The 13,441-nt window shown below is 38.7% G+C and overlaps 1 protein-coding gene across 2 annotated transcripts in view; it reads left to right on the top strand.

Moving 5' to 3' along the window:
* The window catches only part of LOC126162776 (pre-mRNA-splicing factor syf2), a 58,611-nt gene extending 49,718 nt beyond the window's left edge, over nucleotides 1-8,893 (top strand). For both annotated transcript variants that reach the window (XM_049919483.1, XM_049919482.1), the window contains exons 5-6: nucleotides 3,448-3,615; nucleotides 8,461-8,893. In XM_049919483.1, the coding sequence (XP_049775440.1) occupies nucleotides 3,448-3,615; nucleotides 8,461-8,626 (334 nt within the window). In that variant the 3' untranslated portion in view covers nucleotides 8,627-8,893. The remainder of the gene's footprint in view (nucleotides 1-3,447; nucleotides 3,616-8,460) is intronic.
* Nucleotides 8,894-13,441: the final 4,548 nt, after the last annotated feature.

The following is a 13,441-nucleotide window of genomic DNA, read 5'->3' as shown; positions in this document are numbered from 1 at the left end:
AAAAAATGAAACTGATAATTTTCACCTGATGTACCTTTCACCAAGCACAGTATATTTGCTGTGGAGTATTTATGTAGACATAGATTACTGGTGTCAACATTCATAACACTGTCTATAACTGGTCCAACCTTTTCAGTCACACTCCTTTGTTATCAACCATGTCAAAATAATAGTCACTGAATAATGTCTAAGAAGTTTTGGATCTATCACAATGCTAAAATTCTTCTACACACTTGATTCAGTTCTACATAAAGTGATATTGTAACTACTGCTGAAATATCACCATGTGCTGAAATGCCATCCTGAGCACCTGTTGCCATGTAGCAATTCCATTTATCTTTCTGTTTAATTGTTTTTATACCTGCAGCTAGTGTCACTGCTGTTAAAAAAAATCTTTATGTCCATGCTAATTGATATAAACCAAATCTTGAGTATCCACAGTGAGAAAAACAACACAAATGAGAATACTTTGTGCAATACTATGATTGATTGCTTTCCCCGACTCATGTATGGTATAAAGCCAACACTTTTAAACAATTTAAAACTGATAGTCCTTACAAGTGGGTGAGTGATATTAGTCATACAAAAGCTAGGCTCCAACACTGACTTTCTTGTTCTGTGGCAGTGTGCAGTATGTGCAGCTAGAATTGTTATTTTAAAAACAGCGTTCTTAGTAGTAATTACTGATTGTACTGGTGTGCAGCTGTTATGAAATATTTTGCCTGTATAACATTATCAGGCATACAGTAGTAATTTAATAAAAGAAGAAACACACAGATAAATAAATGCTGTTTTCTGCACAGGGTACTCCCAATGAATATGGTGATTACTCCTTACATTGCTCTGAAGAAATGCCCTTAGATATGTGACTAATGTAACTGATTTTAATGTTTGCTTAATCGTGTTATAGTCACATCATATTTTTGCCTTTTACACATATTACACTTCTTTGTGGTCATTACTCATGACACTGCTAATCTGCAGGTCTTCCTACATTTCACAGAATTTTAAAATGATGCAAACTGTTCAGTGAGTTACTACAATTATGTACCAGGTCTTTTATAAATAGGGTGAATAGTAAAGGTCCTGTCATATTTACTGTATGAAGTTAATGCTTCATAAAACAACGTCACCTGTCTCACATCTAGTCTAATACTCCTTAAGCACATATTTTATTGACCAATGGTATGCTGAACTCTATCAAAGGCTTCCGGAATGTAAAAGATTTGTTATTAATTTGGACCCTGGTATATACAGACATTTTTGGTCTTGTGAGTGTCCTACAGTTGACTTTTGTAACATCTCTGTTTATTCTTGCTGTGGATTTGTTTAGTCTCTGAAAAAGTTGTATGTTATAAGGACATAAGGTTATATAGGGAGCAGAAAGCCTTCTTTTCTCCACTGGGATGTTTATGACATAGGAAAGGAAGGTGAGGCCAAGTGGGAGGTAAGGAATTCCTGGAAAATAACAAGGGGGTAGTTAAATGGGAGTAATGAACTGGGAGAGGTAAGACTCAATGTTGGGTTTTGGTTGTAGGGACTGATGGGAGAAAAGGATGATTGAACTTGGCTGTGAGACTGAAGGTGAGGCCTTTGGAGAGAGCTCAAACTTCTGTGGGACTGAGGGGGCACTGAGTTGTTTTTGGATAGGACTGAAACACTTGTGGGACTGAGGTTTTCTGGTAGATAGATAGACTGTAATGTTTTGGGTTGTGGGTTTTGTGCATTGTTGGGAGGGCAATTTGGGGACTTGGTGCATGTAAAAGGTCTGCATGGCAAAGTCTGAGCACTGTGAGGGGTTGACAAGGTGGTTCACTGGGGATAGTATAGGTATTTTTGTAACACATTGGTTCAGCTTTTGTGAGAAAGGTTTCAACTTTTCAGTCTACAATGTAACTTGCACATTTTTTAATAAATAATTGCTCAACTTTGCTATTGAACTGTCCCTACTACCATGCATGGCGCACACTTATCTACCATTACACCGTACAATACTTCCCATTTTGAGCTAAAAATCACTCCTGCTCAGATCTGAATTTTTTTGCTGTGTTCCATTGTAGAAAATAATTTTGAAGTGCATGCTAAACTGAAATCTTTTCCTTCCTCTTTAAATATTTCATTCAACTCTAAAAATCGTTGATCATCTGACAGTCTTACGGTCACGATTGCATGTTTGTTGCTAGAAAAATCTAACGTGTTATCACTTGTGATTGGAATCTGTAACAAACGTAGCAAGGTAATTAGCAGAAAAGACACACCACAATACCATGTGAATATTTGTCAGCACTAATTATGCTAAGTATATGTGTCCCTCATGTATATTGTTGGCAAATTGAAATATCATGCTGTTGCTGTAGCATAAGTTGGGAGTTTACTTGTAGCACACTTCCATCTTAGTTGTAAATTTGCTGTGTGATAGCTGCTACTATTAGTGAGAGTAAGACCCAGAAAGTATTTGAAGTTATTTATTACCAGTCTTCCGAATCCAGTAGTATTCAGACCTTGTTGATGAGACTAGAACTGAAACAGGAAATTGTAAATAAAAGACAAAATGTTGAATTTGATCTTCAATGTTCTATCACAAATGAAGATCAAAGAATGTTGCTACTATTCTTTTGCTGAACTGCTGTGAAGGCTAGCTGGTGCTGTAAAAAAAACAGTGCCCAATGAAATTCCTGTTAACACTGATACATAGTTTGTGATTTAGTTAGCTTTACTCATGTCCATAATTTTCTGAAGATCCCTTGTGCAGGCAGAAGATCTGATTTACAGAATTATTATCTTATGTCAATTATCTGTCTATGTAGAAAGGTTTTGTAAAATTGGAATAAAATTATCTCCTTCAAGGGTACCAACATGGATTTCAAAAACTTTGCTAATACGAAACCCAGCTATCAATCTGTACATGTATGTAGCTAACTAATTGAGGAATTGGTGTAATAAGTTCATGTCTATGTGAATGTGGATTCTCTGTCATATTTACTGTAAACGTAAATTGCACAAAAATTTAGTGCAAGTACTCTGCTGTGAGAGCATCTGCCACACTTTTGGTGGGTCTACAGTTCTCTGATAGTGGAAGTCTCATTTGAGATTGTCACAAAACTGATGGAGCCTCTGTTTTATGCCCTCAACCTGTCTGAAAACCATTTGAGCATGATTATTAAGTTGCATTAAAATTGACTGCTGTTTCAGAAGTTTACTTCTTTGTCTTCAATATGTTAGTACTAACTATATGGGACTGTTACTATAGAATTATAATGTAAATGCAAAGAATCAGTAAAACGATAAGGGTTAATTTTATTGTATTTTGTCTCAGTGTGTAAAACAAGAACCAACAGTATGAAACAAGAACCTACAATAATGTACAAAAGAAAGTGCATGATTAATAGTAGTGCTATAACTTTTAAAATAAAATAAACTGCTTTACACTGTACTCTTTGTTTACAGGCAGTACAACCGACTAGTAAAAAATCTGAAGCCAGATATGGAACACTACAGTCAACAACGTGAAAAACTTGGAGAGGCTTTCTATGGCAGCAGAAACACAATTCTACATGGCTTGCAGGAAGACACGAAAGAGGGGATTGACAGAATGGTTGAAGATTTGGAAAAACAGTAACTATTATTTCTCTCATTTCTATAAACAAATTGTTTCCTCTCCTTTGAGTGCCACTTCTATACTAAGAGTATTATAGAATTTAAATTACTTAACATAAATAAATTATAAACTTATGATTTGTAAATGCAAGCCTTTCCGGCGTATACTATTGGTGAAAAGCTCTTGGGTTTCCTGCCAGATGGCCATGTTAAAATACCACGACATTCCTATGAGTATTATACTCGTCATCTTCTGGCAAAGTGACAAGATATTTGGATGCTGTAATATTCATATCAGCGGTGTGCCCCCGTCCACTTGGCTAAGGGCGACCGTGTACTGCTGGCCGGTGGTTGGGAAGGGGTGTGAGGCTGCAGTGGTGGAGGTAGTGGGTATGCCATTCACATCTCTGTGTGGGCATTCTGGTCACCCTCTTATATTGCTCTAATGTAGGATTCAAATTCACACTTCATTGGTATTCATCATCTCTGTTGACCAGATTCTCGTAAACTCGTATTTCAGTAGATTCCTTTAGGACACTGTCCCGATAGTCAGTTGCACAGCAAAGCACCTTGGTGTTCTGAAAGTCAAACGTGTGTTCTGGATGCTGTGCTCTGCTATCGCTGATTTCTCTGTCTGTCCCATCGCACATGCCTCACAGCTTTTCAATTTGAAGTGCTATGTTTGTCCGACTTGCTGTTCACCACATATGAAGGAGATGCTCTGATTTAATCAGCTGCAGAAAGGATGCAGGTAGAAGGCAAAATTGCTGTGCACATTAGCTTTCCTTCAGCCACATCGAGATGAGAACATCCTACCTCAGTTTGCAGAACTACAACATCCACTGAAATCAAAGAAGACCAAACACATCTTACAACGAGCAGGCATGGCCATAGTGAGGGAGCACTTTAACTTACTCAGAAAGAGCTGGACAAGAATGCACGTACCATGCTCGCATGCCACCTGCATATGGCAAAGGCACTACCAGCACATATCAGGTGTAGCTCTTTTGACAACAGTGCGGTATAGAAACTGCGTGCCACTGCAATACTGATCAGCAAATTTGACCATCTGTCAGGAGCTCAAACCACCAAAAAGGAGGCAAAAAACATCAGAGTTGTTGTAAATTTGACAGATAAAAAGTACTGGATTCAGTTAAAATTTCAACCGTAGTGAAAGGGCTGGACTTCACACCCATCCAGAGGACCATATTGAAATGGAACATTAGCAGCATGGAGGAAGCAATCCAAGGTGTGCCAAATTAGGAAGCAGAAAAGATCTTGTTGAAAACCTGCAGATTCATCAGCAATCCCGACTTCTGAAAGCAAACATAATTACTGAAGAATGGGAGGCTGTCCAGTTACAGAGATATGATGCTGACACAGTGACTCTTCCAAAGGAAATGCAATGGTGTTGATGCCCACTGATGATCACAGTCATAATATTGGCTCGCTGCTACAAGACCCAGCCTACAGGAAGCTCAAGAAGGATCCAGCCTCGATGATAACCACAAAAACCATGACACTGCTGTCAAACTTAGTTCTGTAACCCAGGACACCAGCGACAGCATGCCTGTACAGACTGCCAAAAATCCACAGGGAAGGGATGCCCCTTAGGCCAATACTCGATACAGTCAGTTCGCACAATTACTGATAGTGAGACTGAAAATATGTGCTTCAATTATACCTTAATTTTATTATAAACAAGAATGGTTTTGGAAAAATAATTTTCCCATCTTTAGATGTACAAGTGTAGTAATCAGCTATGAGATGGTCACATGCCATGGAGACTGGACTGCACTGTGCAACAGCCGGACATGTTCCACACTGTCATGTCCACCTTTTCCATAGCTCTGTTTGGTGCCCATAGCATGCCACCACCTTGCAGCTGACTGCTAAATTTATACACCTGAAGATGGGAGTATAATTTTCCCAAAACAGGTCACATTTATAATAAAATAAAGACACAACTGAAGGAGATATTTTCAATCTCATCCTGCAGCTCAGTTGCAGATGTTCTGTAAACAAAATCCTGAGCAATTATGAATCGGCCAAATACCTGGTAACACTTCTAAAACCCCTTGTGGGACACTGTAGTTACCATGTTGAGAACTCATCTGATTTCATGAAAATACTTATGGACATACACTCATAAGTCTTGAGGTTACATTGCTGTGCAAGACTCCTTGGTGCCGCTGTCTCAACATTTCGAGCCACAAACAGTTAAACTCATTAAACATGCACTGACAACTATGTGCTTCAAGTGCAACAGAGAGTTTTATCAATAGATGTATAGAGTGGCCATAGGTTCTGCTCGCTGTAGGGATCACACATCTCGACTTGGTACACTGTGAGGAGATGACACTTCAATTTACTCACCAGAAACCCATGCACTTCTTCCATTATGTTGATGATACTTTCATGGTATGGGAGCAGGGCAGACAGGCATTGGGTGAGTTTTTTGGCCACCATATCAGCATCCATCAAGACTTTGCTTTCCCAATGAAATGATTGCCTTCCTTTTTTGGACGTAATAAGGAAGAAGACAGATGGTACACTAGGCCATTCAGTATATAGGAAGAAGACATACACAGACCTATTCCTGCATGCAACAAGCAGCCACCTGCTGTCAACCAAAATTGTGAGACTACTTGAAAAATCCAACGTAAAAATGGTGTTCCTACCACCACTAAAGATGAAATACTGGCTTGACTCTGCAAGAGAACCACTGAAAATGAATGTACGTGGCATATACAGCATCACCTGTGAATGTGACCAGCAGTACATTGGGCAAAAGCAGTACTTTATATCGAAACAATGCAAGGAGCATTAAGCGCATGCTACTTGGGTAGGCAGAGAAGTCAGCAATAGCAGTGCATAGCATCAAGGAAGACCACACCTTTAACTTTACAAACATCAATATGTTTTGCTGTCAGCTTTTGGGACAGCATCATAAAGGAACTGTTGAAATTTGGGTTCACGAGAATCTGGTCACAAGGTATGAAAAATACCTGCAGTGTGCAGCATGGATTTTTTATTTTTTTTTTTTATTTTTTTTTTTTTTTTTTCTAGTGGCAATAAGATGAAAGCACAACCAGTATTTTCCAATTTGCAAGACTTGGCCAGAATCCCCACACAGAGATTGGACGGCTCATTTACTAGCTCCACCAATGCAGCCTCACTCCCTTCCCCACCAGCTGGCCTGTCAGTACAAGGCTGCCCATAACCAAGTGGAGGTGACCACACCACTAGTGTAAATATTACAGGATCCGTATATCTGGCCACTTCACCAGAAGATGATGAGTATGACATTTGTCAAGACACCATGGTGTTGTAACACTACCACCAGACGGGAAACACAAGAGTTTTTCATCAAATTGCGATTTGTTTAAGTAATGAAACTTACTGTATTAAACACACAGAAAATGCAGCCATGTGCCGTGAATCCCTCCAAAATATTCCCATGTTGACCTTTTTCAATACACAAAGTTCTGGAAATCAACTACTGCCCTCTTCAATTCTCTGAATGGAAACTGTTAAGGAGGGATTCTCCAGGAAGAGGTTAACTTAAATGCTAGAAGCTGGTTATCATGGGTGGAATTGGACAGTCAGAAGACCAAAGTTTGACGTAGTTGGAATTAGTGAAGTGAAGAGCAAAGAACACAGATTTTTAAAGCTCTTTGTTGAACAGAACTAAAACAGAGCTTTTACTTTTGCTGGCAGTGTACTAAAAATTTCATTTCTGAGCACGCCTCAGAGATCAACTCAAAGCACTCTTTCCAAACTTTACTGAGGTGCTCTCATGATATTAACACTCACTGGAGATATTCTGATTACAATGTTAAGTTCCTTTGGATGTGCATTAAATGTATTCACAATCGTGAATAAGGAAAACCATCAGCTGTAGAATGGAATGACGACAATGAAAATTTGTGCCAGACCTGGACTCAAACCCAGATTTTCCGCTTATTGCGAGCGGTCGTCTTATCCTTTGGCTATCCATGCACGACTCATGGCCAGACCTAAACTTCCGTATGTTGTCAGTCATGTGCCTGCGAACTTATGTATATTCCTGTACAGGTCAGATGTTGTACTTGAAAGTTGTTTGCCGTCTATTGGCAGAGAAATACGATATTGCAGTGCCTGTGTTATTCTGATTACGATGCAATGTTCCTTTGGACATGCATGTATGCAATGACTAATGAAAGTTGAGGCCTCAACCTTCGTTAGTCATTGTCCTCACCCATCCAGCCTCCCTGTTCCCATTCCAGCACTATACAGCCCTCATTCCACTATCACACCCAGTCTTCTTACTTCTCTCCTTTTGTGCTGCACATAGCTGCCCTACCCTCTGTCTACCTCGTCCCTGCATGCTCCCCTGCAGCTCTGCACTGTCTGCCAAACCTACCCTACTATCTCTCAACCTTCCTACTCCATCCTCTTCCTTTCCACCACCCAGTCGCAACTCCCATCATACACTGGTGCTGCTGCTCACAGTGTGGCTACAGTTGCCTGAGACTGCAGTCGTGTGTGTGTGAGTTGTGTTTGCGTGAATGTGTGTGTTTCTATCATCCATTTTTGGTGTGTGTTTCTCTCATCTATTTTTTATGAATGCCTTATGGGCCGAAAGCTTTATTTCTCACAGTCTTTTTTTGTTATGCCTATCTGTGACTCAACATGCCCACTGTATGGTGAGTGGCAACTTTCCTTTTCATAACACAATTAAGTTATTCGATATCCATTATCACCCAGGCGCACCTCATATGTTTTCCAACTGCAGTCTCTCTCTCTCTTTCTCTCTCTAAAACTCAGTTGTTAATCCTTTATTATAGGATTGCCGAACTCATTGTTCATCCTCTATTATAGGATTGCCAAGAGGGAAAAATACAGCCGCCGCCGCACCCACAATGATGATGCTGATATCGATTACATCAATGAACGTAACATGAATTTCAACAAGAAGTTGGAACGGTTCTATGGTGAACACACAACAGAAATTAAACAGAATCTTGAGCGAGGAACAGCTGTTTGAGTGTTTCTAAAATACTATTTCCATCCAAAACTGTGTCACTTTACTCGGAACTCCTCAGCTGTTTGTTGTCAAAAACAATTTTTTTCGTGAATTCAGATTGACTGATCAAAGAGTAATTAAGTGGCTCCTTCTTAACCATTTAGGATAAAAAGAGATACTGTAAAAATATATATGTATAATAGTGATAAGTGCTGTACAAATACAAATTCCAGGTGGGAATTTTTATCTGGAAAATAAATGTACATAGTGACGCCATGCCAATCCTTATTTCTCTTCCATCTTTTTTTCTCCTGTAACATACAGCATTGGTGTAAATGAGATATTTGTCCTGTTGGGAATTTTTGTAGCTGTTTTAATTAATTCGCTACATAACTTGGTTGCAGATTTTGTTTGAAAGGACTACTTCTTCGTTGTATTGATTTTTTACATGTTGAAAGAAACAGAAAATAATTAACTTAAAATAATACTATTGCTTTCTAACCTCTTGATGATTTTTGTGCAGAGTTAGGAGAAATGTATTTTACTTTGCTCGAATCGTTAAAATTTTTTGTAATCTGTTTCAGTGCACATAAAATTTTTGTTCTAGTTAAATAGAGTTATTTGAGAAAACGAATTATATTAGTTTCAGTTAGAAATAAAGTTTATATCCATACCTGAGCAGTCAATGTGTCTGCCTGTGACACAGAGGGTTGGCAGATCACTCTGCCTTGGGACAGTGGAGCAGCAGAAACTGTATTTGCACCATATGCATTTTGCTTCTGTTTATTATGAAGTGCTACACATTGTGATTTGTATTTATACTTCTCAGAGGGTATCAGCATATTATGAGTTTACTTTCTGTATTTACATTTCAGTATGACAAGTTACTGTATTGATGGAAAGACATTTATATTTACTGACAAATCATGCTGTGCTGAAATTATTTATAATGGTGAAGCAAACTCTGAAAAGATGTGAAACATTGTAATATATCTGCATAGGAAGTGATTTACCAACTGACCTGCCTACACTGTGAAGCTTTCTATGTGGGAATGACCAGCAACAAACTGTCCATTCACATGAATGGACACAGGCAGACAGTGTTTGTTGGTAATGAGGATCACCCTGTGGCTAAACATGCCTTGGTGCACGGCCAGCACATCTTGGCACAGTGTTACACCGTCCGGATTATCTGGATACTTCCCACTAACACCAACCTGTCAGAACTCCGGAGATGGGAGCTTGCCCTTCAGTATATCCTCTCTTCTCGTTATCCGCCAGGCCTCAACCTCCACTAATTTCAAGTTGCCGCCGCTCATACCTCACCTGTCTTTCAACATCATCTTTGCCTCTGTACTTCCGCCTCGACTGACATCTCTGCCCAAACCCTTTGCCTTTACAAATGTCTGCTTGTGTCTGTGTATGTGCGGAAGGATATGTGTGTGTGTGTGTGTGTGTGTGTGTATGTTTGTGTGTGTGTGTGTGTGTGTGTGTCTATTAACCTGCCAGCACTTTTGTTTGGTAAGTCACATCATCTTTGTTTTTAGATGTATAGGAAGTATCATTGACATAAATTAGAATTAACAATGCTCAATAATAAATAAAAATCAAGTGTGCAGGACACAATATTTCATGTTGTTACTTTATTTCATTTAAGAACAACAGTGCCAAATAACTGTGTATTGTTACCAGCAAAGAAGAAATCAACATGTCATTTACAATTAGAAGGAGGTTTCTAAATCAGTATTGAGAGTTTCTGAAACAAATGCCTTGTCATATTGCTCTTATTCAAATCTTTTTTGTATCTGTAGCTATATCTTCCAGTAAAATCATATATTCCAATAAAATCCATCTCGATAGCAGAATTGTCTTTGTGACTATTTGCCTCATAGAGGATCATTGTTCAATTCCCAGTACTTGTCAAAAGTTTTTCCTTTATCGGATGACGGGAATGGTGGCCACTCTGCCTAGTTAGAATAATTGAGCAACAGGAGAAGTACTATTTGTTAAACTTTCCCTGCTCATTGGGCTTTGTAATCCTGAATCTGTAAAATATTTATTGAACACAATGTTATGCTGCAACTCATTTTTAGTTTCTTCAAAATGAGTGATTAAGCACTGACAGATCCATTGCAGGCGGCACTTCTGTCTCTTCACATACACAAAAGCTTTAAGCCATCATTGATTCTATGTATCACCTCTACTTTCATAGGTGCTCAGTAGAATGTACATAGTATCAGTCTGCATGCAGAATGCAAAATTTGTTTGCCTCATATCCATCCACTGCCAGCAGCTCAGCATTGTAATTGGCAAAGTTAGCTTCTCCCACGTCCTCCTCTTGCAATTAAGAAATCGACAAATAATAGTGGCTATGATTCAGCATGGTTCCCTATCTTCTTTATTTGCTTATCTGCTGCTCAACCCCTTAATTATACAATGAATGGTTAGCTTCACTTCTTGTATTATTTGTTAACAAGTTTTTGTTCACTCTCGAATGCCGCTTACATGAAAAAAATGGTACTGTGTTCAAGTTATTTAGGATTAAAAAAAATAATAAAATGTATGACATCCATCTGGGAAAACCTGAGCTACTATTAAGAAAAAGAATAGCATTGTAATTTTTTACTAGTTAAGTACTGTTAAATATGTTATTGTGGTCTTCAGTCCAGAGACTGGTTTGATGCGGATTTACATGCTTCTCTATCCTGTGCAAGCTTCTTCATCTCCGAATAACTACTGAAACCTACATCCTTCTGAATATGATTAATGCATTCATCTCTTGGTCTCCATACAGATATACTAAATAGGTGATCCCTTGATGCCTCAGAACATGTCCTACCAAATGATCCCTTCTTCTAGTCAAGTTGTGCCACAAAATCCTCTTCTCCCCAATTCTATTCAGTACCTTCTCATTTGTTACGTGATCTACCCACCTAATCTTCAACATTCTTCTGTAGCACCACATTTTGAAAGCTTCTATTCTCTTCTTGTCTAAACTATTTATTGTCCATGTTTCACTTCCAGACATGGCTACACTCCGTGCAAATACTTTCAGAAAGGACTTCCTGACACGTAAATCTATACTTGATGTTAACGAATCTCTCTTCTTCAGAAACGCTTTCCTTGCCTTTGACAGTCTACATTTTATATCCTCTCTTCTTTGACCATCATCAGTTATTTTGCTTCCCAATTAGCAAAACTCATGTAATACTTTAAGTGTCTCATTTCCTAATCTAATTCCCTCAGCATCACGTAATTTAATTTGACTACATTCCATTATCCTCATTTTGCTTTTGTTGATATTCATCATATATCCTCCTTTCAAGACACTGTCCATTCCGTTCCACTGCTCTTCCAGGTCCTTTGCTGTCTCTGACAGAATTACAATGTCAGCAGCAAACCTCAAAGCTTTTATTTCTTCTCCCTGTATCTTAATTCCTACTCCAAATGTTTCTTTGGTTTCCTTTACTGATTGCTCAGTATACAGACTGAATAAAATTGGAGACAGGCTTCAACCCTGTCTCACTTCCTTCTCAACCAGTGCTTCTCTTTTGTGCCCCTCGACTCTTTATAACTGCCATCTAGTTTCTGTACAAATTGTAAATAGCCTTTCACTCCCTGTGCCACCTTCAGAATTTGAAAGAGAGTATTCCAGTCAACATTGTCAAAAACTTTATCTAAGTCTACAAATGCTAGAAACATAGGTTTGCATTTCCTTAATCTATCTTCTAAGGTAAGTCATAGGGTCATTATTGCCTCGTGTGCTCCAGCATTTCTACAGAATCCAAACTGATCTTTCCTGAGGTCAGCTTCTACCAGTTTTTCCATTCGTCTGTAAAGAATTTGTGTTAGTATTTTGCAACTGTGACTTATTAAACTGATAGTCTGGTAATTTTCACACCTGTCAGCACCTGCTTTCTTTGGGATTGGAATTATTGTATTCTTCTTGAAGTATGAGGGTATTTCACCTGTCTCATCTGTCTTGCTTAACAAATGGAAGAGTTTTGTCATGGCTGGCTCTCTCAGGGCTATCAGTAGTTCTAATGGAAAGTTGTCTACTCCTGGGGGCCTTTTTTCAACTCAGGTCTTTCAGTGCTCTGTCAAATTCTTCACACAGTATCATATCTCCCATTTCATCTTAATCTGTGTCCTCTTGCGTTTCCATAATATTGCCCTCAAGTACATCTCCCCTGTATAGACCCTCTATATACTCCTTCCATCTTTCTGCTTTCCCTTCTTTGCTTAGGACTAGTTTTCCATCTGTGCTCTTGATATTCATACAGGTGGTTCTCTTTTCTCCAAAGGTCTCTTTAATTTTCCTGTAGGCAGTATCTATCTTACACCTAGTGATATATGCCTCTACATCCTTACACTTGTCCTCTAGTCATTTTGTGCTTCCTGTTGATCTCATTTTTTAGTTGTTTGTATTCCTTTTTGCTTGCTTCATTTACTGCATTTTTATATTTTCACCTTTCATCAGCTAAATTCAATATCTCTTCTGTCACCCATGGATTTCTACTTGCCCTCATCTTTTTACCTACTTGATCCTCTGCTGCCATCACTATTTCCTCTCTCGAAGCTATCCATTCTTCTTCTATTGTATCTCTTTCTGCTGTTCTTGTCAATTGTTCCCGGATGCTCTCTCTGAAACTCTCTACAACCTCTGGTTCTTTCATTTTATCCAGGTTCCACCTCCTTAAATTCCCTCCTTTGTCTCCAGGCCTTTTCCATGTATACAGCCTTCTTTCATGATTCTTAAACCAAGTGTTAGCTACGAATAAGTTATTCTCTGTGAAAAATTCTACCAGGCGGCTTACTCTTTCATTCCTTACCCTA

The sequence above is a fragment of the Schistocerca cancellata genome, chromosome 2 (genome assembly GCF_023864275.1).
Source record: "Schistocerca cancellata isolate TAMUIC-IGC-003103 chromosome 2, iqSchCanc2.1, whole genome shotgun sequence".
In the NCBI taxonomy this organism is placed as follows: Eukaryota; Metazoa; Arthropoda; class Insecta; order Orthoptera; family Acrididae; genus Schistocerca; species Schistocerca cancellata.
Note: the sequence above shows the minus strand (reverse complement) of the source record. Positions and strands in the feature narration are given on the sequence as shown.